The 27,363-nt window shown below is 47.6% G+C and overlaps 1 protein-coding gene across 1 annotated transcript; it reads right to left on the reverse strand.

Moving 5' to 3' along the window:
- Positions 1–961: 961 nt before the first annotated feature.
- Positions 962–27,363, reverse strand: POMGNT2 (protein O-linked mannose N-acetylglucosaminyltransferase 2 (beta 1,4-)). Its single transcript, XM_011950974.1, has 2 exons — positions 27,126–27,363; positions 962–3,288 (listed from the first exon to the last, which is right to left on the reverse strand). Exon 2 carries the CDS (start codon positions 3,181–3,183, stop codon positions 1,441–1,443), a length of 1,743 nt encoding a protein of 580 aa, XP_011806364.1. The 5' UTR covers positions 3,184–3,288; positions 27,126–27,363; the 3' UTR covers positions 962–1,440.

A 27,363-nucleotide genomic window follows, 5' to 3' on the forward strand; every position in this document is an offset into this window, starting at 1 on the left:
ACATTTCCCACTGCAGCTCCCAGGTGACGACTAGCACTGGGTGGTGGTGGGGGGGAGGGATACTTATCTAATGGACACCTTTGGCTCAAGAACTCCCCGATCAGCCTGCTGAGAAGTTCTCAGCACTGAGCTACAGCCTGAGGCTCCACCTCCTCTTCCCGGCTTCTTTCCCTCTGCCCCTTACAGGAGTCAGAACTGCAGCAGGTCTCCCCGACAATAAAAGGCCAAAACTCCTCTTTCTTCAGGACAGATTTGATCTTGGGCTAACTTTCTAGCTCTGCTCCCAGGGAAGGCAGACAAACCAGTTAGCTGGATGTCAGGTGCAGTATTAGGCCAAACTGCCCATGGGAGTTTTTGATCTCTGATTGATAAGCTACACCTGGGCTGGAAGGACAAAGAATAAGCTACACCCTCTGGTAAGAAAGCATGGCCTTAGGCTTCCCTAAGTGCAGAAACTCATAACTGGGCATGTCCCTTGAGGTACCCTAGGAACTCTGATTGTGGGTTGTTGAAAACACGCTAACTCCTATGGGACATGGGCTTCTGAATCAAGGTGGCCCTCAGGACTACTGATGTGAGGACTGCTCGTGTGGAAGGGAACTGCTGACACAGCCCTGCTGGCATGAGCATCTATCTCCACCCTTCTAAGAAACTCTGATGCCAGGTGTGGTCTGTCCAGGTCTTGTGAGTCTGAATGTCTAGTTGAGCCTAAGAAAAACCCATGGTAGATACAGCTCCTTCTCCCCTCAGCCCTCTCCTACCTGCTTCTAGACTTTTATCCCATGTAGGTAGAACTGTGATACTAGTCCAGCTAGTCAAGATGAAATCCAACCAGCTTGCTCACTTCGCCGTCCTGGACGCTTTCCCATTCCCATGTCTCCCTAGTTAACAATCAAGATTAAAGGGCACCTGGGTTTTGAAGACCAGCTCCCCTTCCTCCCATCCAATAAGAAGACTTGACCAAGATGCTTAGAATCATTTAATGAATGTTCCAAACACACCCTTAACTGGGCTACAGGTAAATTTCACTGGGATGGAAGCAGATGAACCACCCAATCAAACAGTACATGATTACGCGGTTTCCAGAAATCTGGATACCAGAAAAACTCAGTAGGAAACATCAGGATCACCCAGCCAGAGGTTCCTTGTGATTCTTTCTTTCCTTCCTCCTCTCCTCTTTCTCCGCCCTGCTAAGGAACTTCTCCAGGGGTATAAATGTTCAGGATGGGAAAAGGGGAAGTGGGCTCCCATATCTCTAGGGCAAAGAGGAGTGCTGTGACACCACACCCCTGGGGCAACAAGATGACGTGGAGGCACAGGCCTGGGGCAGCCCTGCCCAATAAATAGACAGTTCCCAGAAGTCTCCACAGTGGGATTAACGGGCCCAGGGATGCTGAACTGCAGAAGCCACCCTCCCGAGACCAGGCTGTGGCCCGCTCGCTACGTGCTGCACACCAGCACATCTGCAAAGGGTCCCAGGAGGATCTTGTTGAAGATGCAGCGGACCCACACCAGGTAGGTGGTGAAGGGCTTGATGTTCTCAGTGAAGGTGTGGTTCTGCAGAGCAAGGATGTAAGGCACATAGGTGTTCTCCCCCTGCTCCTGCAGCCACACCTCATACTTCACCTCCCTCACCTTCAGGTACTTAAGGTTCCATGGGATCTGCCAGGAGACAGTGAGGCGGGCCTCGGAGGCGCCATGCACTGACGCCTGGCACCGTGCGTCCCGCACCTTGCCTGGATATAGGCCGACTGTCCACTTCTGCTTCCGTGGTCCTGGCCGGCCCTTCACCACGCGCCGTATGGTTTGAATGAGGGATGGGATGTCCACCTTGGTGTCCTGGTAGATTCGGAAGAGCCACTCGGGGTTCCGGCAACAGAGATGCCGTGGGACCTCACGGCTTTGCAGGATACGGGCCTGCTCAGCCCGGTCCAGATGGGTGATGCCCCCCTGGTCCCAGGGCCGCTCAGGGTGTGTGACTGTGTTCTCTGGCATCATGTTCCTCCAGGCTACATACTGGAGGTCCATGCCAGGCAGCATGGCCAGCGTCTTATAGGGAGTGTAGTGGTCGGGATTGACAGCATATGGGAAGAGCTCTACCACAGTTGCCCCACGGGGCAGGAAGAGGGTGGTGACCAGCTGGGCCCCATGCATGCTGACCAGCATGGAGGCATTGCTGACCAGTCGCACAACATCAGCAAAGGCGTGGTCCTCCAGGGACACTGTCACTGTCTTCATCTGGAACTCCTGGGCCAGTGCCAGCAGCAGCTCTGCCTCATTCAGGATGAGTCTGTTCTGGGTTCGGCTAAAGACCAGAATGTACTCCTCACCTAGGGGGGCTCCTGTGTGGCTCAAGTTCAGCTTTTCTGTCATGAACCGTGCGAACTGCCGGATCTCATTGCCCGAGATGAGGATGTTGGCTTTCGGGCCCTGGGGCTGGACAAAGCCATACTGGTACCAGGTAGTGATCTTGGAGAGGCCCACAAAAGCATGGGAGAAGCACAGCAGCCGGCCCAGCGTCTTCAGCTGTGCCCGCAGGAGAGGCTGCTTGGGGCTGAGCAGCTTGTAGAGGTCGAAGTGTGCACCCTCGCCCCAGCCCTCCATGAAGAAGAGTCGTGCCTCGTGGGCGAGGCCGGGAAACTGCCGCAGCGTGTAGAAGAGTGGCAGCAGGTCGTCGTGAAAGACATGCATGAGGTTGTCGGGGTTGAAGCGGTTGGCGATGAGGGCCACATCTGGCACGAACACCGGCTTGGGCATGAAGCGCAGGGCAGCAGCAGGCAGCTCCACGAAGTTGAAGTACTGGGTGTTGTGGTCCTCCACGGTGGACAGGTCGAGCAGGGCTGGCTGGAAGCGCCGGGAACCCAGGTTGGGTAGCATGACAGAGGTGTTGCCGTGGAAGAAGATGAACTCCTCGGCCTCGTTGGAGTAGCAAAGCCACTTGAAGCGGCAGATGCGGTCTGTGTGCGTGCGGCCTGTGCACACCATGTGTGTGCCACCCTCCATCAGGATCTGCAGTGCCTTCGGGTAGTCGATCCTCAGCGCTGGGGCTGGCTCTGTGGCCTGTCGGCCGAGGGCCAGCTCCTCCTCCAGTGTGGCTGCATGCTCACGCAGTCGCACATGCTTCCACAGGACCGCCGCCAGCACCGACACCAGGAGGGCGTTGAACACCGCAGAGAGGTGCATCCTAATGCCACTGTGGGGCCCTAGTGAGATGACGGCCACTGGGGAGCACCACAGGCCAGGCGGGCTTCACCCATCCCTATGGGCATCCCGAGAACTGGTGAAAGCCTGCAGGGGAGAAGGAAAAGAAAAAGGAGTTGGCACAGTATGCCTGGCATCATTACAAGCTCCTGCTATATGCCAGGCACTGTGCTAGGCTCTGTGTGCCCGCAACAGCACTGGATCCTTGCAGCCATTGTGCACATTGGTAGGCATAGTAGATTAGACCATTGTTTAAAATATTCACTCCCTCCCCATAGCCTCCATGTTGGAGAGTGCATCCCCATACCTGACTTTGGGCTTAGCCATTTAACTTGCTTTGGCCAGTGCGATGTCAGCAGACAGAACATAATCAAAGGTTTGGAAAGTGTTTGGCCTGGCCTTGCCCTATTTATGACATTGGCATAAGAAGAATGTATTCAGGCTAACTTGCTGGCCCCAAGAGGAGCGAGTTACGCACGAAGCACAACTGCTCCGGCCATACCCTGTTCTAGTTCAGCTGATCCCTCATGACTGAGTGGGCACAGCCAAGAGCAGCAGTGCCATCAGCCAAACCCAGCCAAGATCAGCTAACACACAGACATCGGGGCTGAACAACAGCTGATTAAATATCCCTGAAATTCTGGGGCTGTTTGTGATGAAGCACTGCTGCAGCAAAAGCTAACCAAGAGAGGTATCTGTGATGACAGGCCATAGCAAAATCCCTTGCAGGGGCCTGACATTCCTGGACTCTGGGTAATGACTTTTCCTTAAATGAGAACAACTGGCATTGGAGATCTGTGAACACTGTTCCCAGGTTGTACAAGACCCTGGTATGCCACCTCTGAGAGACACACACGTGTATGGTCAGCTAAGCTTTCCTCCTACTTAAAGCTCCTTTAGAAATCAGGCCTGCTGGCTTTAGAATCCCTTAAGAGAAGGGTAGAAACTCGTCCCCTCAGTGGTAAGATAACTGTATCTGGGTGTCATCATTGAAAAATGTTTCATATACTGAACCAAAAAAACCCAATAGGGTTTTAAATGTCCTCTCCCACATACACACACTGACAGAGAGGCCTGGCTAGGGGTGAGCATTTACTCCCTCTTCTTGCAGTATTGTGAAGGGTATCATGCCTGCTCTGGGACCCAGAATTATTCAGACAGTTGAAGAAGCTCATCCTTTGTGACACAGGAGCAGCACAGGTAACACCTGACACCTGCCTGGCACCGCACCGGGAGGGAGTAGCTGCTCCTTTATTCTCTTGTGGCTAGGTCCTGATGCAATTCCTACCTCCCTGTGATGAAAAGAATCCAAGAGCATCTTGCCTAGAAAGAGAAGGTGTCTTCAGCTAGGTTCCCTAAGAAGCAGAGTCAGGGGCAAGGATTTGAATCCAAACAGTTTGAGAAATTATCCCATGAAACACCTGTATGAGAGTGGGAAACTGAGACAGAGAAGGGACCAAAGCCAACACATACAGGGTACCTTAATGAGCAGTTAATGCCATGTGTAGCCTTCTTCCCATGATCATATGCTGGATATAGTATAGAAGCTGGGATACATGTCTATCAACTCCTGTTGGGCATTACTTAGTTGAAGGCCATTCCTGGAGGCATGAGATCTCTTCTGGCCTACTCTTATCCAAAGGTTGAGCCCACACATATGAATATATTATATACTCCCCACCCCCAAATATCAGGAAATGAGAATTACCCTGAACAAGTATCATACATTCTAGTTTTTTCTAGTATACTTTAGTCTAAGTTTATTAACAACAACAACAGAAAAAACCTGCCCATAATCATCTTAATTAACTCACCAGGTTGGCAACTTGCTGTTTAAAAAATACTGGTCTACTCCAGATGTTCTCAAGCCTGGCTGATTACTGGAATCCTCAGGAGTAGTTGCTAAATAAAAATCCATATTCCCAGGCACCAGTCCTGGAGGTTCTGATTCACTAGGTCTGGACTATGGCTCAGGCATCTGCATTATTTGTTTCTTTTACTTCCTGCCTTCTTGTGAATTACTTGAATTCCACTTTGATTTATCAGTAGTGTTTTTGAGTACATCTCTTGATATAGATTTTCTAGTGGTTGCTCTAGGCATCATATTATAACCTGTAACTTATCACAGTCTACTGGTATTGACATTTTACTTTTCAAATAAGTGTAGAAACTTTAGCTCCACCTAGGTTCTTTTATAATATAATTGTCTTACATGTTTCCTCTACATATAATGAGACCCACATCAGACAGTAATTTTGGCTTCAACTGTCGAGTATGATTTCCTCAAGAGGGAAAGGATCATCTATTATATTCACCCATATTTTTACTCTTTATGTTCATTCCTCATTCCTGATGTTCCAGGTTTCCTTCCATTCCTATATCCCTTCTTTGAAGAACTTCTGTTAGTTTGCTATTCTTTTAGGGTTAATTTCCTGGCAACAAATTACCTTAGTTTTCCTTCATGTCAAAATGTCTGATTTTAGCTTCATTCCTAAAGGATATTTTCACTGGGTATAGAAATTGGGGTACAGATTTTCCTCCTTTCAATATGTGAAAAGTGATGCTGTGTGATCTGGCCTCTGTGACTGCTGATGAGGAACTGCTACCCTTTGAATTGTTTTTCCCTGGAGGGAATGCATTGTCTCCTGCTGCTCTTAAGATTTTGTTGAGTTTTTAAAAGTTTGACTCTGAGGTGCCTTGGCATGTATTTCTTTGGGTTTATCCTATTTGGGGTTTGCTCAGATTCCTGAATCTGTAGGCTCTTGCCTTCCCCCAAATGTGGGAAATAGCCATTAGTTCCTTGAAAACTTTTGCAGTGACTCCAATTACACCAATGGTAGATTAAAAAAAAAAAAAAATTGTATTGTCCCACATACCTCTGAAGCTCTGTTAATTTTTTTCCAGTATTTTTTCTCCCTGTTGTTCAGACTGGATGACTTCCATCATTCTGGCTTCAGGTTCACTGATTCTTTCCTGTGTCCTCTCCATTCTCGATTGAGCCCATCCAGTAATTTTAAAATTTTGGTTACTCTATTTTTTGTATCTAAAATTTCCATTTAGTTTTTATAACTTTTTTTTTGCTAAAACTTATCCTGGACATTTTGGTTATAATGTTATGATACTCTGGATCTTACTTAAATCTTCTGTTTTAGTAGCTTCTGTTAAAACCGTACTGGTCGGGGAAAGGAGAGCATTGACTCTTACTGTTGGTTGGGGGTGGGCGTCCAGGCTCCCTACTCAGCCTCCACCAACACCATCATGGCTGAGAGGGTGAGGGATACTCAGCACAGAGTGTATGTCAGGGAGTCAAAACCCAGGCTCTGCAGTTGGCCTCCGATGACACCCTGGGGTGTGGATGGAAGTCTAGGCCCCAAGAGGACTATCGCAGTGAAGGATGTACATTACTACTAGGCGGTGGTGGAAGTCTAGGCTTCCCATCAAGTGGGCAGGGTGTGGGGCAGCTGGTTACCACTAGGCAAAGGTGGAAGTCTCAGCTATCTCACATGGTTTGGCTCTGTGTCCCCACCCAAATTTCATCTTGTAGCTCCCGTAGTTCCCACGTGTTGTGGGAGGGACCTGGTGTGAGATAACTGAATCTTGGTTTTGGGGGGTTCTTTCCTGTGCTGTTCTCATGATAGTGAATGGGTCTCACTAGATCTGATGGTTTTAAAAACAGGAGTTTCTCTGCACAAGCGCTCTCTTTGCCTGCTGCCATTCACGGAAGATGTGCCTTGTTCCTTCTTGCCCTCTGCCATGATTGTGAGGCCTCCCCAGCCATGTGGAACTGTACGTCCAATAAACCTTTCTTTTGTGAATTGCCCAGTCTCGGGTATGTCTTTATTGGCATGAAAACGGACTAATAGGCTATCCATTTGGCCTTTACCAAAACTGAGGACTGGAGGGGCAGGCAATTTTCTCTGGTGTTTTGCAGTAATAGAGTATTTATAGAAAAAAAAAAAGTTGTGCTATACTGTTCCTTCTTCCAGTCCTTTGACAAAAGAGACCAAGCTTCCTTGGGGCTTTGTTTTGTTCTGTGCTCACTGGCATTCCTGGACGGTGGGCTTCTCTAGTACCCAGGGTAGAATATATAGGAGGCAAGAAGAAAATCCTGAGAACTCACCATTACATTGTTCTGTGAGTTCCAGAGTCCCTAGTTGGTTCACTCCTTTCTCCACCTTTCAGTCTTCCAGTGTTTTATATATAATGTCCAGTACTTTTAGCTATATTAGTAAGAGGGATAGGGATAAATTTGTCTACTCCGTTTTGACCAGAACCTGAGGTATCCTTGGCATCTACTTTTTTTATTTAACCAAGCTCCCAGGTGATTCTGGGGTACAAACAGATTTGAGGAAAACCAAGTAGTTCTTAACCAAAGAAGCAGGCCATGAATCACATTACCACTTATCAGTTTAAAAGCTTGGAAATGTTTTCCTATTTCTTTTGTATATAAATTAAAGTAGGCTCAATGTTATCCTTATAATCACATCACTACCACTCAATTGCTTTCTGATACATCTTGAGTCGGGAAGATGAGGATCACTGTTTAGCTGGCACAAGAACCCACAACCCCACTGCCTAAGCTGTGGGCAGCAGTGAGCAGCCTACATGCTAGTTATGCCTTATTAATAGCAACAGCTAGTATGAGTTACTGTTCTGCTCTACTTCACTGCAAAATATCTTTTGGGTTTCAACAACACCTGTATGCCCATAGGAGTATGCTATACATGTGACTCTTACCTATCACATACTATGGGGGAAAGACAAAGGGCCAAATGTTGCAGCCAGAACCCTGCAGAACTTCAGATCAGGTCTATCACTTTGCTGCATGACACTGGACATGTTGCTATGCCTCTCTGGCTCCTGGGTGCCTGGATGATCAGATGAAGCATTAGGCTGACCTTGGCTTCTCACCTGCTTAGCAATCAACTATGAAGCAGGATGCCAGCAATAAGCATAGCCCAGCTAAGCCAGGATACAAAGGAGTGGCTTCATTTTTTGTTCTCACGAGGGAGAAAGGAGAGGTGACTCCCACTCAGGCAATCATGTCTAACCTTAGAAGATGACCTTATTTGGAAAAAGGCTCTTTGCACAGACAATTAGATAAGAATCTTGAAATGAGATCATACTGGATGAGGATGGGTCATAAATCCAATGTGACTACCCTTAAAAGAGACAGAAAAGGACATACAGAGAAACAGAGGCCATGTGAAGATGGAAGACAGAGACTGGAGTGATGCAGTTATAAGCCAAAGAAACAGTCATCTAATGGATGACTAAAACCATTAGAAGCAAAATAGAAGCAAGGAAGGATTCTCCCCTAGAGCCTTCAGAGGGAGCATGGCCCTGCTGACACCTCAATCTTGGACTTCTGGCTTCCAGAACTGGGAGAGAATAAATTTCTTTCATTTTAAGCCACCAAATGTGTGGTAATTTGTTGCAGCAGCTCTAGAAAACTAATACAGGGACCATAATAATTCATTTGAAAAAGGGGTTCTGTGCTCTTAAGAAGGAATTCCATTGCTACAAAGGTTAACAACCACTAAGCAAGTCCTCATTTTGCCCAGAAAAGCAATTTGCCCAACATCACACAGCAAATCAGGAATAAGAATGGAAGTGTTCTAAAACACACCTGCTGCAGCGCTGCCTCCCAGTGGGGACGACTGGGGAGACCAGCAGGTCACCAGCAGGCCCAGCTGGTGCAGCTTCCGTGATCAGGTTCTCATGAAATTAAGTCTCCGCTTCACCATCTACCTGCCTAGCTCCAGGGCCTGGGCCAGTCTGATATGGATGAGCTGCTCGAACCCTCTTGAGGGGTGGGGAACTTACTTCGATCTAGAACGGTCAGAACACCTCAGTCTTGGGAAGCCAACTCCATGTATTAGTTTGACTTGTGGGTTTGCTCCTCTGGAGACACCTTTGAAGGTATCACTGATCAATCAGTAGCTATCACATCGTCTCCCAAACCAGCCTGGCTCTCAGCTGCCAATGCACTACCGGCTGCAGGTAGCTCCCAGAAGAGGATATGCACTGTCTGCATAAGTGTGAGGATAAAGACAGAAAGACTCGGGTTCAAACCCCAGCTCCTCGACCTACCGCATGTCCTTTCTACACTCAGGCTCCTCATCAACGAAAATGGGGATACAGCACCCACCTCACAGGAAAGTAGAAGTCAGAAATGATGTATTAGTTGAATTTCATGAATGCTGATAACCACTTTTATCTTATAAAAACCACAATTTCATTCCATCAGGTTCAACCTAACAGGTGCGGTATATAGCGGAGAGGAAAATAAAAAGGTTTTAAGGCACCAGGTAGCTAATAAAGGGCCACTGGGATATAGACAAAACATTGGCATTTTAAAACAGTTTGGACACACTTGGCTGCCTTCATCTGACTCAAAGCAAAAACTGATCAGTGGTGAGGCAGGAACTGTCACTTTTCATCACAGTCATTTGAAACAAAGGATTTTAAAGCTAAGCAGGAGAAGATTCCTTCCAAAGAAGATGGAGACAGACCAGACAGTGAATGCTGTCACTGTGTCACTGGTGGCACCTTGGGCCTGGTCAGTTGCCAACCCTCTGCTTCTTGGGCATCCAGGTCGAGTGTACTGAGAGATGACATAATGGACACTGTTGCTTCCCCCAGCAGCCACTGCCCTCTTCCTCTTCCTAATAACATCCCCAGTGTTTCCAGAGAGCCACCCTCCAGCTGATACCCATGAGGTTTAGAGAAGCTCAGACCTTGCACCTCAGGTGGACTGTCAGCAGAGCCTAATTCTGGGACCAGGTACTGGTCCAGCCATGGCAGGTTACCTGAGTGGGACCAATTCAGCTGAGGAATGAGGTGTCACATGTCATGTTCCCACTCACTGGACAGAAAAAGAAGGTGTTGTCCCAGGGCTGCTGGCTGCCATCTGCTGACCACGAGGGAACCAGCTTGAGGCAAAGACAATGCCTAGGACGGCATGGCCAAAGAGATACAGAGGAACCTGGTGACATCTCCAAGCCCCATCTCGGACATCCTGCTGTGAGAAATGGTAACTTTCCTCATCGCTGAAGCTAGGCTGGGTTGGGATTTTGGCTTCCCACAGCCAGAACATTCCAACTGGTATGGAAGGAGAACCTGTTTGCAAAGTGTCATGCGTGAGGCAAACATGCAGGGTCTGGCTGCGTCTCCTGTTTCTGAGCTCTGTGCTCTAGCCTAGGGGGATTATTTCGCATCAGTTTCCCCTGGACTCTTCTATAACTTGGGTAAATGAAGCCTTCTCCCTAAGAAATCTTTTCAAGAGACATGAAAACAATCAAATAGAGGATCTGCAACAATTTTCTACACAGGTGCCATCTGCCAGTAGGGAATGAGAACTAAGGCCACCAAAGTGTCACAGCACGGGCGGAAGGTAGGCTTCAGTGAGCCCTGCGGGCAGGAAGTGCCAGACCCCTGCTGAGGAGCAAACAAGTCCTCCGGTGTGGCTGTTTCCTGGAGCTTTCAGAGGGACAGAGATGTGATATCTGAACAGTACAAAGGCAGGGGGTAGGAGGCAGTCCAGGGAATGTGACCCAAGGCCACCACACAGTTCAGTCTGGTTGGAATGGATGGTTCACAAGGAGAAGAAGTACAGAGAAACTTAGAAAAATCAGCTGAGGGTGTGATGCCAGATCAGGAGTTTGAATTATATCCTATAGGCAATGGGGAGCTATTATAAGTCTTGGAACAGAGCAGCCTGGAGGTTCTCTAGGAGAACAGAGGTAGAAAAAAACCAATTAGGAGCTCCCAAACTCAGCGTCTCCCCATTTAATACAGGAGAGGGGAGCCTGAGTGTTAGAATGGGGGTGCCTAGAAGGGAGCACACAGAGGAAGCTGGTGGGTCACACTCTGCATGAAGGGGGCACAGGAGCATGTTCCTGATGGCAATTCAAGTCCCAAAGTCTGCAGATGATTTAAATTTAAATAAATTCTCACGACCTCAAAGCTCATTCTTTAATAAAACTTCCACTCTTTCACATCTTAATGGGCCTTCTTGTTGGTAAGAGAAGAGGATAAAGTCACAGCTATCTTGACGGCCCTGCAGAAAGGAGAATATAGGGGGGCCCTGACTTCATATTCTTCATTCAGGTCTTCAAGGCTCTTGTGGAACACGGGCTGAGAACTTCTGGGCCAGCCACAGGTGAGAGGCCAGAGCTCTGTGGCTGCCTTCTTAGCTGGGTTTTAATAGCACCTCCAGTCAGCCTTGTTTATCTCTAGGGGAGTGTCTCTGTCAGCCTAGAAACCCTGAAGCTGAGAAATCTAATTAAACTCAGTGTTTCCTCAGTCTTTTCAACCCATACACCCATTGATAATAAAGAGAAACTCTCTCATGCCCCAAACTGACCTGTAAAGTTCAACATCCCCTTCTCCCTCATTCATAAGACTCTCTTCTGCAATGTCTGTTCCTCAAGACCAGTGAATTCCATCAACCTTTACTTTCTGATGATAGTATTTTATATCAACATCTATCTATATATTTCACTTTTCAATGTAAAATTATATCACTGCATATACTCTTTCAAATAGGCATGCCCCCAAGTGGACATTCTCCATACAACCCCACCAGCTAAGAACCACTGTGCTGAACCACATTAAAGTGCTGATATGACTATTTTTGACCAGTGTCCCATGGTCCTGCCATAAGAACCAGCTATCCTTACCACCACCAAGGTATGGACAGTTCTTCTCAAGAGAGAAGAGGTCAAGAACACCTGTGTGACCAGTAAGACATGCCCTCAGCTGGAGTTCTGACATCTGATCTCTAGGAGGAAAGAGGAGAAGCCAGGAGCTAGAAAGAGACCAGGAAGAGGGAGAGTTCATTGACATTTGAGGTTAGGAGAAGAAAAAGAACAAAGGATAAAATTAGAAAAGGGACAAAAAGGTTTAAAAAGAGACTGGAAAGACAGGGAGAGACTGTCTTACCAGGGGGTGGAAGGGAGATCACCCCGAGGTCCTCAGCTCAGATCTAAACCAGGGAACTGAAGAGGAGCTCATGCTGGGGTGGCAGGGAGGAAGGCACCAGGGAGGAACATGAGCAGGGGGAGCAGTGGGAATATTTGTGAGTGTTTACCCTAAAGGAATGACTGGACTGACATTTGTAAGAGGAACTATGTCAAGCACAGTTCAAACACTTTTTGTATATACAAAAGATCAAGGTGCTAATTTCAGACACTGATTCTCCTCCCACAAAGTGTCTAGTGATAACTGTCATAGCTAAGGAAAAGGTTGGAATTATAGGTGTCCTAGTTCAGTTCACCAAGAGGGCCTGGAAGCAGTGACAGTGCAGCAGCAATCAGTATACCCAGCACCCAGATCTAACTTTCTAAAAATCTTTCTCTACAAAAGGAACCAGAGCTCCTTGGAGAAATGGTTTATTCCAGGGCTAGGGCAGGGAAGGTAAAAGACGAGCTTGGAACATTTTGTAGTGCCAGAATGTAAAAGTATTAAAAAAAAAATGATGAGGAGACAGTGAAAAGGCACAGGAGCCAGCATGAAAGAGGTCCCAACAGCTAAATCTTGTATAATTTTAGTACCAAAATTAAAAAGTAATAGTAATGAATTATAACCCATAGAATAAAATATCCATGAGTCAATATTGATATGAATAAATAATTAGGAGAGAACGGACAGATCTTCCTTAGAGAACTTCAATTAAAAAATGTAGAAGCAATCATGGAAATAGAAGATCACCATTTGGCAAACATCACAGTGATAACTGCTGCAGGCAAGTTCTGCTGATAGATGCTAAAATTAGTGGGTGAAAAAGTATGATGAGAGGATATTTGCATAGTCTCAAAGTATCTCCCCATGAGGTGCATATTAATTACAAAGGTAAAAATGGAAACTACTGTAGAGAAGCCTGGCAGATATGCCCCGAACCAAGTAATCAAAATTAACATCATCTGTAATAACACTGACATCACGTACCCCTTTATATGATGCACTGAGACAGGACCTCACTTCTATGGTTTTCCTGCCCAAAATGTGTAACTTCAATCTATATTTCTAAACGGGATCCATGGTTCTAGCTCCAGTTCTAGCTCTGAATAAGGTCTGTAGGTTAGCTAATAGAGAAAACCTTAAACCCAAATTAAGGGATGTTCTACCAAATACCTGGCCAGTACTGGACAGGGCTAACGTCATAAAAGACAAGGGAAGATGGAGGACCTGCCTCAGATTGGAGGAGACTAAGGAGACACAGCAACTTAATGCAGTGTGGGATTCTGGCTTGCATCCTGGACCAGAAAAGGAACATTAGTGGGACAACAGACAGAATTTGAATAAGGTCTGTGGTTTAATGTGTTGTGTGAATTTCCTGGTTTTGATCATTATACTATGCTCTGTAAGATGTTAACAGTAGGGGAAGTGGGGAGAAGTGGTTTATGTAACTTTTTTGTAAGTCTAAAATGTATTCAAAATAAAAAAGTTATTTTATTTATTTTTAAAATAAATTACATAAGAAACGTGAATTTTTATTTTTTTATTTTTTATTTTTACTTTTGAGACAGCGTCTCACTGTTGCTTCACCCAGGCTACAGCACAGTGGCATGATACCAGCTCACTGCAACTTCGAATTCCTGGGCTCAGGCGATCCTCCCATCTCCGCCTCCCAGGTAGTTAGGACTATAGGCACGGGCCACCAGCCTGGCTAATTTTTAAATTTTTTGTAGATAAAGGGGTCTGGCCATGTTGCCTAGGCTGGTATTGAACTCTTGTCCTCAAGCAATCCTCCTGCCTCAACCTCCCAAAGTGTTGGAATTACAGGTGTGAACCACCGCACCCAGCTAAGAACATGAGTCTTTATAAATGTTAATGACATGTAAAATGACATGAATGTGGTTTGCTCCAGCAAACAAAGCAGACAGACAGAACCCGACAGGGGAATACTGATCACTGTGGAAGATGGTGGGGTTCTTTACATGTTTGTACTCTTTTGTGTTTACTTGACATAATAAATACATTAAAAAGGAAACAATAAAGAATTAAATAAATCACTATTTATAAATAAGATAATTCTGAAGAGTAAACAAGAAATAAATTGATATTCAGAAAAAACAAAACTAGGCCCTCTCTGGAGAGATGGGAGGCAGATGCATGTCCTATGAGCTGACACACATTTTGCCCTCATCAAAGAATAGCTTCCAATAGAAGCTAAAGCCAAAACACACAAACCCAGGGAATATCAAATAGCCAGACCCTCACGGAGATACGGAAAGCAGAGAGGAAAGACTTACCTCCAACGTGAGTGGGCATCTCAGCCCCCAGGTATTCCAGGTATTCATCATCTCTCTAGTGATCATTCTGCCACCTGCCCCTCTCTAAGGCAGGCTTGGCAGCAGGTGGGGATATGGGGCAGTGGCCACAGGCAGGCAGGAGTCTAGGGTCCACCTGACTGACTGTACATGCAGTGGACAATCCCAGCAAAGCACTGATATCAGGGCCTTAGGGCAAAGCTCATAAACTAGGAAACATGGGTGGGGGCCTTGTGAGGCAAACTGGCAACTAAGCAGAGACCAGCCTTCGAGACTGGGGGACATGGGGGCTGCTTCTAATTAGCTGCTAATTAGCTCTTCCCAATCCCCCAGTCCCTAATCCCTCCCAACTTCCATCCTCCTATCCCCACTCTCAGGCCCTGCTAGAATAGTGTTGATGGAAGGCAGGACAGACTGGCCTGCATGGACCTGCACTGGGCATTTCAGGTTTCTGAGTTACCCTTCCAGGGGGAAAACGGGAAGAAAGGTTTGCTGGAGATGGACAGAGCAACAATCAGGTCCTGGAGTTCTGATTGCCTGGGAGTTTCTACCAACTTTACCACTTACAAGCAGGCAGCCTACACCACTGTCGGATGAATACCCCACTCCCATACTCCGCAGGCAGGTTAGCTTTGAGACATGTTCTACACTGGCTCCCAGGGTTCCCCAATGGGATTAAGCCCCAGCTGTCCACAATGGTAACAAGCGTGACACACACCCTTTTTGGCTGCCTTCCCTTCCCTCTCTCACTTTCTCACTCCCCATTCATGTTTACATGTCCATTGGGACTGAACACAAATCATCTACTTGCTAAAGAATCCTTGTCTTAGGATCTCAGGATCTGCTCCTGGGAGACTTAAAAAAAATAATAGATCTAGTCCTGAATACAGAGGGGAACCTTAATAAACAGATATTACTGTATTTTGTCACTGTGGAGACATGGAAAGCCACCCTTGCACTTCTACCTACAGTGAAGTAGGTAGCCACAGTGTGGTAGTAGGAAGCCAACAAGTACTTGAGCAGTCAGTGTCACTACAAAGCACTGTCAGTCTGTTTCCCACACCCCGGTGGCACCTGCCCCTCCTCCCAACAGCCTGCATAAGTCAGCTGAACTGAAGGATCATGCAAAATCTTCAGGAAGGTTTTCAAAAGACAACAGATGGAGGCAAGGAGTACATTAATCGGATCTCCAGCCCTAAAGAAGATAAAGAGGCCTTTCCTCTTCACCACATCGAAATGTTCCTGGATAATCACACATACTTCTCTAGGAGGAAAATTCACAATGGTGAAGAATAACTGGGTCAAGTTGCTTACTGGGCAACAGACCCAGTGATTTCCCCTTTCTCCGAGCCAATTTTCACTGCTGTGGGGCTATCACAGCCTGGAGAGGCTGCCAGTCTCGCTGACAACAGAACAGCAGCAAAGAGGCTCAGGGCGTGAGAGAGCCCAGGTGGCCCTCCTTGGCCTTGGAGACTGAAGAGACTTGGAGCTAAGCCACTGTCTTCCACAGGACTGCAGCCTGGTCTGACAGACACTGTCTGCTTGGTCCTAATGTCTGATCATTCAGGGCAGCTCTGTGCACCAACTGCCTCCCCAGAGCACTGGCGACAAAGGGATAAGAACTCTTTCAGACTGAAGACCTCCATTCCTTCATCTGTCTCCTGGCTTTGCTGAAATGGGCAGGGGCCAGGATCCCAGCATCACAAGAAATCTGACCGTGCAGTGACGAGGAACTCCCTCTCAGTCCTAAGCAGCCCACCCTCCTTTGTGCACTTACTCTGAGAGCACAAAAGCAGAGCCGGAATGTGCCTCTCCTGCACCTGCTGTCCTTAAATCCTGTCTCCTAGCGAACCCACTTCTGAGCAGTCATGCAAGGTCACCCTGTCTGCAGTCAGATCTGGCTACCACCCCAACCTGTTGAGCTCCTGCTACGTCCCAGTGCTATTCTAGGTCCCTCACACACACACACATCCTCGCTAAATCCTTCCTTACCCCTGCTCAGCAGGGTGGTGCACTTTGTCTCCATTTTCCATTCAGAGAGAGGCTCAGAGGCTGAGCCATGTGTCGACAGTCCAGGATTCAACCCCAAGCGTCTCCACCTGTGCTGCCTCTCAGAGACAAGGGCTGCCCAGACAGAGTCTTGTCATGAGGAGGTGAGAGGTGGCACTTGGAGGCATGGGCCACCCAGGATAATACATTTTGTCTCTACTTAGTGCCTTCCTGAAAACAGAGGCTGATTCTTTAGGATGTGCGGGTGGGCATGAAGGTCCAATGGTCACTGATGCAAAGGACCCCACCATCCTCTGGGCTTACAGAGCCTCCAATGAGATGGGATCGGTACAGGACAGATGGTCTCTGACACGAGCCATTCCACACAGAGAAAAAAAACCAGAGCAGCCCTTTTCCTGCTTGGGCAAGGACATGGCAGGTGCCCTAACAAAGGGTACTCCAGTCTTGCCCCTGCTCCAAGCCAGGACAGCTGTGTGCTCAGTGCTTCCCGGCTGTCTCGCCCTAAAGCATTCCTCTATGTACTTACCGCAAGCCTATGAAGTATCATTATTCCCTATTTTTAGATGAAGAACCGGAGGTTGGAGAGGTTCAGTGACTTGTCCAAGGTTACAAAAGGTGTGAAGCTTAGGTCTTAACCCAGTGTTCTCGGACTTTAAAGACTGTGTTGAAAACCACCCTCAAGATACAGAAGATCCAGTCTTCATTAAAGTGGGGCAAGGGGCAGAGAAGAGAAAGAAACACCTCAGACATTCAGAGGACTCAATCAGGGAGGAGTGAGCCCAAATAAGGGCACACACATCCCACCTTACTTTGCAGCCTAGTCCCCTCCTGGACCCATGACAATGACCAGAGAATGCCACTAGCTGACCAGCTGTAGGGCAGGGAGAAGGGAAGATGAGTGAATGCTGGGTGGATGTGATCACCATGCTCAGCGATGAAACTCTTGAAGGAGACAAAAGAGCTTCAAGGGGGACATGACAACCTTGATCCTTATTTGTTTGCTTTCCTTTAGAAAAGCAGAGGTAATCAAACTAGGAAAAGCTGCCTCTTCCCATCACTCCTCTTACTTGTGCCCTAAGCAGACTTTTGGCCCCTCCACTGCTCCGGAACGAGCAACTGATTCCTGTGCTGTACCTCCCGTCCCATCCTGCTACCAAGGATCCAATCAGCACCTAAAACTGATTCCCAGATTACGAACAACTATTAAATATGAACCCACTCTTATCTTGAAACACACACTCAGAACCACCAGCCTCCAACACTTAATGTTGCAGGCAGTATACTGAACACTGTAGGTACATTTTCTCATTCAGTCTTCAAACCAATATTAAGAAATGTGTCCAAGTCCCTGAGCATGTATGGAATGGAGGCAGGATTTGAACATGGATTCTAAGCACTGTCTTATGCTAACAGCCCAGGCACCATTTGGACCTCGCCTTCTTGGCATTCCAGGGTCACACAGACCAGGGTACTCCAACACCACCATGTTTATCTGCTTCTGCCTCCTCTACATTGGGCACCAAATTTAGAGACCAACTGGAGTGGGGAACAAAGAGCTTAGTGACTCAGCCAGGACAAAGCATGATAAAACACATTTTTTTTCAAAAGACAGAAAAAATAAATCAAGAGATTAAAAACATGCCTAGAAAGTCCCTTTAGAAACTGAGGCAGACAGGAGCAAGCTATCAATTCACTCCCCCAAACCACTTTACTAAGCTCCCAAGAGCAGCTAAATGTTATCAGATTCCCAGACTTAGTGAATCTTCCTTTCTAGGATCCCAGTTGTTGTGAGCATCAGAGGATAGCGTCAATAATGTTGTCACATCTGCAGACCCCAGTAACAGCTGGGCAGCTGGGGTGGGGCCACTTGCCTGGGGCGGGGGGCTCACCATGTGAGGCTGGTCATTGGTGCTGGGTGCAGGCTCTACTTCTGGGGGACCTGGCCAGCCCCAGACATGGGCACAAAAAAGCCCATAAGGGCCTTGAGGTTTGATAAGGAGTAAAAGCCCCAGGAATTCTGGGCCCAGAGTATAAGGTGCACACTCACATGCCTGCTAGGGCCTGAGCCAATGGAGAAAGTAAAGCTGAAGGTGGGCTGTGTGACCTGGAGACTGAACACCTAATGCCAGCTGATGGGAGAATGGCATGAAAGCAGCCTGGTGGTACCTATCTGTATCAGTCTGCTTGGGCTGCCATAACAGAACATCAGACTGGGTGCTTTAAATGACAGAATTTTCTCACAGGTCAGGGTTGGTTTCTGGTAAGGCCTCTCTTCCTGGCTTGTAGATGGCCTCTTCTCTGTGTGGCGGGGAGGGAGGAGAGGGTCAGGTGAGTGAGTGGGAAAGGGAGGGAGAAAGCAAGGGGGGAGAGGGAGGTGGGGACAGAGACAGAAACACTCTGATCTCTTTTCCTCTTCATATAAGGACACCAGTTCTATCAGATTAGGGCCCCACCCTTATGACCTCATTTAAGCTTTATTATTAGGACAACCTATCTCTAAACATAATCACATGGGGGTTAGGTCTTCAACATATAAATGGGGGGAACACGATTCAGTCCATAGCAACACTCTTCTGATCTTCCCAGAGAAGCAATTGAAAATATGAAATGTCCTAATTTGTAACTTCTCACAATTATTCAAATTGAGTGAAGACAACATGCACCAAGGCCTGGGGCTGCTGGCCTCACTGCTGCCTGGTAAAAATGGATGCTCGTTTGCAAGCTCTGGTCTAAAGCAAATCCCCTGTCCTGCTAGCCTCACCATGGCCTGTGCCCGGGTTCCCAGTTGTGTGACTGCCAGAACCAGCTGCTCACCGGTCACTCCTCCATGAGAAGGGTTACAGAGGTGGAGGGACCAGACAGCCAGCACCTGCCAGACCCAGGCTGCAGAAGATCAGGCAGGGCCCAGGCCAGGAGGGAGTCAGCAACGCTGCAGAAGGTTTTATATTACTTTTACAGCAATTTGACTTTTAAGGATTGTTCACACTTTCAATTGAAAATTATAGAACTCTTATTTTGTCACTGAAATGCGTTTTTGTCCGAAATGCAGCCTGAAGTACTAGTGATAGATTGTGGAAGCTTTCAGTCCTGTATTGATTTGTGGTCTTACATGTTGTGAATCAGTAAGGAGTAAACATGTTTCACTAACTCAACCTTATCCTCGGAATAATCTCTTTCCCCCTTCTTTCTTTCTTTTTTTTTTGGTTATCAGAAGTAGTACATGGAACTGGTATTAATAACATAATGCTTACATTTGCTCCTAAATATTAACCTAATGCTATTGATAAATTCAGGCATTTACAGATCAGGTTTTCTGACCAAGGTTATTTATCCTTTGGCAAAATCCTGGCAGCCTGAGTGGTTCTTGTAAAACTTAATAAGTTTAATTATCAAGGCATATTTAACATTTAGTTAAGGGCTCACTTTCTTAGATTAAAACTTTGACATGGGTAGTATCTTCTTGCTTTAGAATAAAGAGCAAAGCAAAGTCAAAGCTGGAGACATTAATCCACTATCAGTAGCTGATGACTGTGACTATATTGCCTTATCAATAGAAAAGGAACCCCTTCAAAGCAGGAAAAACTCCAACAGAATTAAGTCACAGTCATCTGTGTACTACTACAAAGTACTACTTTGGTGAGAAGGGTGATGTCAGTCTTTGTTGAGGATAAACCAAGGCTTGAGTATGGGGCAGGACGTTTGGCTTTCCACCAGCTCATTTGCAACCCTCTCACTGGTGTTCAGCCTCCAAATAACGCAGAAACCTTTGCTTGCCACATAGCCTGCCGTGTCATCTGGCTTTTGCTTAGCGCAAATGGGTCACTTGGAAGTGACATGTGCCTGTATTGGTCCTCTCTGGCATCACTGTGTACCAATGTGGTCACAAACAGGGACGCAAACAGGGAACAGAATGGTGGGAACCTCTGTTGTGTGGCTCACAAAGGTAACGGAGAACACGCCTACACCAGGTTTTCTAGGTGGAACTGCAAAATCAAATGAAAACAATTCTTACAGGGAATGCTCAGACGCCAGTGTGTACACACATCCAGATGGACCCTCAGGCCCAATTTGAGAGGGTTGAACTGATCAAGAGAGTCTGAAGACACCCTGTATATGAAGCATAAAACATTCACAAAGAAACACGAGGCAGTGTGCACAACAGGAAATCGTCCAGGGAAGCTGGCTGGAGGGTGGGTGAGTTTTGAGCAAGTTTTTGGAAGTGTTTTGGTGGTGATGGAGGATAAGATGAGCATCTCTGTTATGTGTCTACATGTCCCAATTACTCATGACTGCTACAAATCTATCCACAGTAAGATAAGCATCACTGTCTAGTTCTCACATATGTCCAGCAAACCATGAGGCCTCCAAGCCATGGGCAGTGATGGCCAGGTCCAAAGCCATGTGCAGTTCAGTGGGCACTGCATACCCAGACAGGTAGAGTCCGGGGAGCCCAGGCTGTGGGGCAGGCACAGAAGTGCCAGGGAAGGCAGGGGATAAAGTTGTCAGGAGACCTGGGTTTCAACATTGGAGCCCTATGGGCTCAGGTGACTACCTGCAAAGCCTTCTGCAGGGTGACGCTTTATAGTAGCCAGGTCCCTGCCAGACACCCAGGGAGCCTGAGAGCCCACATCAGCAAGCAGAAGGAGGTGACAGGATAAGGCTGAGTTTTCCTTTGGTCTCATTACCACTGTGTCACCCTCAACTCCTCCCTTTCCTAATAATAATGATATTATCATAGCTAAGATCCACTGGCCAATCACTAGGTGCCAGGTTCTTCACTCTGCAATGATGATCTTTATTTTATAGATGGTAAAAATCAAAGCTCAGAGAGGTTAGAAAGCCAGGTTTATAGAGGAAGCAATGATAAGACTAACCCAGGTAGGCTGGCTACAGGGTCTGCGATCTCCTTCTTTTTATCTGGAAATAATTTTAAACTTACAAAATAGTGGCATGTATAGGACAAAGAACTCTTCTACACTCTTACCCAGATTCACCAACTGCTAATTTGACATCTTTGTTTCATCATTCTCTCTATATACAGTCAGCCCTCTATATCTACAGGTTCTGCATATGTGACTTCAACCAACTGTGGATCAAAAATATTCAAAAAAAACCTTAAAAATACAATAAAAAAGAGTATCAATTTAAAAACAATATAGTATAACAACTATTTACATAGCATTTACATTGTATTAGGTATTATAAAGAATTTAGAGACGATTTAAAGTATACAGGAGGATTGCATAGGTTATATGCAAATAATGGTGCCATTTTATAACAGGGACTTGAGCATCCTTGGATTTTGTTATCTGTGGGGGGTCCTGGAACAAGTCTCCCTGAGGAGGGCAACTGAATACAAATTCTCTCTCTTTTCTGAATCATTTTAAAACAAGATGGAGAAATCTGGCCCCTTTAGCCCTCAATACTTTAGCATGTATTTCCTAAGAATGAAAACCTTCTCTTACACAACAAAAATTCATGAAATGAATATTGATACTACAATGATAATACTATTAACATATGATTTCTATTTTCTGGTCCAGAATCCAGTCTGGGATGAAGCATGGCATCCAGTTATCACATCTCTCTAGTCCTTTCCAATCTGGGGCAGCTTCTCATTCTATCTTCGACTTATGATCTTGACAACCTTTAAGAGTCAGGGCCAGCTACTTTCTAGTATATTCCTCAGTGTCTGATGTTTTCTCATGATTAGGTTCAGGTTACCCATTTCTGTCAGGAATTAGAGTCTGTACAATTAGTCATTAATACGACCCCACCCTATGTGAGTGTTTCTGGGACACTCATCTTGGAGCAGCCAGGATGAGGAAGGACTGAGAACCCTATCCTGTGTAGGAGGCTAGAAGGAGTAGGGCCACTTTCCTGGAGAAAAGAAGCCGCTGCATTCATGCGCCTTTAAATACCTGAGTTGCTGCACAACAAGAGTGAGGCCGCTCCTGAGGAGTAGATGCGACCCCTTCTACCTGACTGGACACACGTGGATGATGGTGACACGTGCAACCCAGGCCCCAGGCACAAGTGTGGACTGTGGCACATATGATTCCCATTCTGTCCTGCCCAGCACAGGTGTGTCAGCTGCTCCAGGGACCTAGAGTAAGAACTGCAAAAAGAAGTCACGGGGAGGTGGAGCTCAGCATGATCAGTTGGAGGAAGACTTCTCTAAAGACTAAAACTATTTGAGCATGGAGGAATTAGCTACTTTGTAGGGCAGTGAACCCCCTGTCTGGAAGTGTTCTAGCAAAAAACAAGAACAACCCATGTGGGCTACTCCATAGCGGGGAGTAGGGCTGGCCGTGGTGTCCTCCAAAGCAGGACTCAGTGGATCCATGGACCTGTTGTAGCAGCATCACCTGGGATCTGAGAAATGCAGAATCCTGGGCCCCACTTCAGACCTGCAGAACCAGAATCTCTCTGAGAGGAGGACCTAGGAACTGTGTCTTAATAAAGCTTCCAGGTGATTCTTATGAGTGCACAATACTGAAAGAACTGCTCTGAGGTTCTTCTAACATTTCACAATTTTGCGATACCAAGGCATTTCTATGTAGCCCAGGTTAAACAACTGATTCAATTGAGAATAACCCTCCCCATCAGTATCAGTAAAGGCTAAATAAATTCTGTCCCCAGCTTTTGCTAAGATGATGCATAAGCCTAAGCTCTGGGGAAATCTGAGAAGCCTGCCAGACTCTAAACCCTCTTTTGAAACAAGTTGCCCCAACCCATTCCTTCCCACACAAAGTGCACCACTTGTGGTATGGGAGTGGCAAGAAACGGGACCAGATCTCTTGGCCACAGCTACATGGACTAAGGATGGAGCCTGGGTCTAAAGCAGCCACCAGTTGGGGACATAGGGAGATGGCCATCCCTGCAGGCCAGCAGAGAGGAGGTAGGTCCCCTGAGAAAGGAGCACCTGAAGAGAGCAAATTTGGACAGCATCTCCAGTTCCTTACAATGGCTACTGTGTGACTCTCTTGGAAGCTCTGGGACCCAGCACAACTGTGGCAACTCCAGATGCCACTCCAGGATGTGCCATGATTCCTGCCACAAACCTCCACTGTCAAAGGACCCCACGGTCTGTTTCATCACTGGGTGTGGCAATACAGCAGACCAGGTCCCCAACCCCTTCCTGAGGCTTAGCTCAGGGCTGAGGAGCAACTACACAGCAAAGAAGGGGCCCTCTCTTAGCCTTTTCAGAATGGAGAAAACAGAGAAATTTGTAGCATAAGATTATACCAACGGCAGTCACTACTGGCAGAGTGAAAGATCTGATTCTCTTACAGGTGCTGGAGTATGAACCAGTGAGAACATGGGAAGTCAGAGAAAACAAAAGGATTGATCCTTGTCCAGGTTAGCTAAGAAAGAGGATGTTGGCCTCTGGGTAGGGGAAAGAGATGAATGGTCTCACCATCTTACTTTACTGAGCACCTACTATGTGAGAGGTGCTGTCTTAAGCCCTTTTCCTGACCTATTTCATTTAAGCCTCACCCTCCAGTGCAGTACCAGTATTATCTCCACTTTCTTTTAACATGAGAAAACCAAGTTTTACTGGAGTTAAGTACCTTGCTTAAGTTCTTAAAGCTCAAGAAGGGGCACCAGGATTTGAACCTGCCTCTCACTCCAGAGGTCTTGTTCTTAGTACTATGCTCATCTGTCATCAGACTTGGAGGAACACTCAATGGCAGAGAAGCAGAGTAAACTGTAGAGCTGTGAGTTTTTATTAGTCAAGGGCAGAGCAGGTGTGGCGGCCCTGGAAATGTAGAACCACAGGCCCTGGACTGTAACTTAGCAACCCAAGGCTTCTTGCTGGAATTCCTCCTCACCCAGCCAGGCAGAGAGTACCTGGCTGTGACAGGTGGCTTAGGGAGCGGTGAACATTCTCTCACCCTAAGGAGAGTCTAGGTAACATATTAGTGTGATAATTATCCCATGTGCCCTAGTACTGTGCTGAGAGGGTTAAGCCATCAATTTAGAATTACAAAACCACTGCCCTTTAGAACTACAAGAACCCTTAGAAATGATTTCCTCCAACTCTTTATTCATAAAAGAGATCTTGAGAGGCAGTGTGAGCTCTCACAGGCAGCCAGGATTAAAATGGCAGCATATTGGCTCTCAGTCCAGGGCTCCTTCTCCTCACATCCACAGCTCAAGGGCTGCTCTCCTTCGCAAAGCAGAGATCAGGCTCAGATAATTGTGCAGCCCCAGAATATTTCCCAGGAGCTAAACAACGGCATTTCTTCTCACACACAAGCTTCCCAGGTCCCAACCAGCCTGCACCCTCACCCGGCCCTGCCATCCAGTGATGAGACCCTAAAGAGGCCACAGGCCTTGCCTGGGCTGCCTCTTCCTAACACCTCCTCCCCTGAACTCACTCAGGGACTGTCCCCTGCAGCTTCACCACGCATCCAACACCAGCCACAGAGAGGAAGCACACAGCCAGGCTGCAGGGTCCCGCCTCCCAACCACTTGGTGTGAGAAGACTCCCTGCTGCAAGACTGGAGGCTGCCCCAGGTCATAACTGGGCTTCAAGAATGCAACAACAGCAAGGATGATGGGCAGCAGAGAAGGAGAATTACATGGCACCAGTTCTGGAGCTGGAGATGTCAGGATATGAGTTCCCATCCCTGTCACTTAGCCACTATGTGACCCTAGGCCAATTCTTAACCTCTCCAAGCCTTCATTTCCTGATTTGAAAAACAAAATTATGCCTACTTCACAGGGTCGTTTTGTGAATTCAAAGAGACAGCAAAGGCAAAGCACTATGCCTGACAATTATTTTTCTAATATTATTATTAATCATAATGGTAAAATAACTCCTGTTCACTGGCTTTCACTCTCAGCCAGGCACAGTGCTAACTGCTTTACATTATTATCTCACTTATCCTCCACTACAAACCTCAAGTAAATGCTATTAATTCAATTTCACATTTAAAGAAGTATGCTTAGAGGCATTAAGTGAATTGCCCAACATCACACAGCGATTAAGTGGAGGGATTAGGATTCAAAACCAAGACTGACTCCAAAGCCCATGATGACATTTTTAGGTTCCACCTTTCACATCCATTATTTCATCCAATTTAAGAAACCCTGGGAATCACGTGATTAGCAGGTCCTGGGGGAAAGTATTCCACTGACAACCAAGCTGAGATTGACAAGGACCATTGGGGAATGGGGGATTTGGTAATCTAATTTTCTAGTTAGTGCAATGTTTACTAGAAGGCTTTGTTTATTGCTAAGTATTTTCTAATGCAAGGCTTAGAGCAAGAACTTGCCAACTAGCATACTTACATGGCCACGGAGGGTCCAGCCACCAGCACCATGTCTTCCTTTCTGCTGAAGATCTCCACTCTCCTCTTCTCCTCCTCGCAGGGGCCCAAGGCTCAGGAAAGAACGTGCTGACCATCCCTGGGGATGAGGGGACCTATGCTCTTTCCTAGCTCTGTAGGGACTGAGATTCCTCATGACTAATATGAAAGGATGAGCTGGAAGATCTGTAAGATTCACGAGAGCCAGAGAGGGCAGCTAGTGCCAGTAAAGATGAACCTGGACTCCAAGCACCTCAAACAGTTTCTATCGTTAGTCATCACGGCTGCTGATATTTGCTGCGCACTCACTGTTTAGACATACTGGGCTGCGAACTTGCCTGGCATTATTTCATCCTCACTGCAACCCCGTGATAAAGGCATTGTACTTTCATCTCCACTTCACAGAGAAAGAAACAGAGGCTCAGAGACGATAAATGACTTGCTCAAGCGCACACCGCTAGTGGCGGAGAACCAGGATTTGAAGGCCGGGCACATATTATAGTAAACATTTGGTGAATGAAACCTCCTCTGTCTATGCTCTTAGCTACTAAGTCCTACCAAGCTCACCCCATAACCCTGAAGTCATCCCTTTCCACGCGGAGCCTTGTTTCTCCCAAGAGCAGGCTCTAAGTGTTGGCTGGCATAAAGTAGGCGCACACTGGTCGCTCTGCACCTGGTGCAAGACTCCAGCCTGAGGGTCACATACTTTAGCAGAGTTCCCATCAGTGAGCGGGAGACGGGTTCCTACACACACACGGAGTCAGGAGTTCACTGGGTTCCTACTTCAGAGGCTACCCCGGCACTGCCAAGCAGGCCGTGGCAAGCTCTTACACCGGACACACATGGTAGGTGCCCCACTCGCCCCCAAGGCGCCCAGGGATCAGCTGCAGGCCTGCCCGGGTTGGCAGTTCGGGAGGCCCAGGCCCGCTCCGCGCACCTCGCTTGGCTCCCCACCGCCCGCGCGAAATGCGCACCACCCATTACCTCCCAAAGCAAAAGGGCCTGAGGACCCAACGCCAGTGCCTGCCACGAGCTGAGGGCTCCAACTGGCAAGCCCCAGGGCGCTGCCCCCATCCTCGGCCCCCGACCCTGAGGGTCCACCCCCGCCCCGCCCACCTCCCGCGCCTCCCTCAGCTCGCTTCACACGACACCCCTCCGTTCTGCAAACTCTCCTATCTCCGGAAGGCGTCCTAGAACCTCCCCGTCACTCTGGGGCCCGGCACCGCGTCGTCTCCTGCAGGGGGTCGAGGGTTCGGCCCCTCCACTCCAAGTCCCACGCGGGTGTCAGAGTCCGCGCCAGCCCCGAGTGTGCGCGTCTTACCTGAAGCCTGGGCTCCGCGGGACTGAAGCCACCTCCGCCGACACATCCAGGAGGCCCCACCGCGGGGCCACTTTCCCACACCGTCGCCGCCCCCAGTGCCAGCTCCTGGCCCAGGAGGCCCAGGCAGCCAGCGCAGGTTTGGCCGCGCTGCCGGGTTCGCACCCTCCGCCACCTCCAGGCTCGCAGGTGTCCCCCGTGCGCCTGCCCGGCTAGCGAGCCCGGCGCGGAGCCTGTGCGC

The sequence above is a fragment of the Colobus angolensis genome, unplaced genomic scaffold, assembly GCF_000951035.1.
Source record: "Colobus angolensis palliatus isolate OR3802 unplaced genomic scaffold, Cang.pa_1.0 Scaffold311, whole genome shotgun sequence".
Classification (NCBI taxonomy): Eukaryota; Metazoa; Chordata; class Mammalia; order Primates; family Cercopithecidae; genus Colobus; species Colobus angolensis.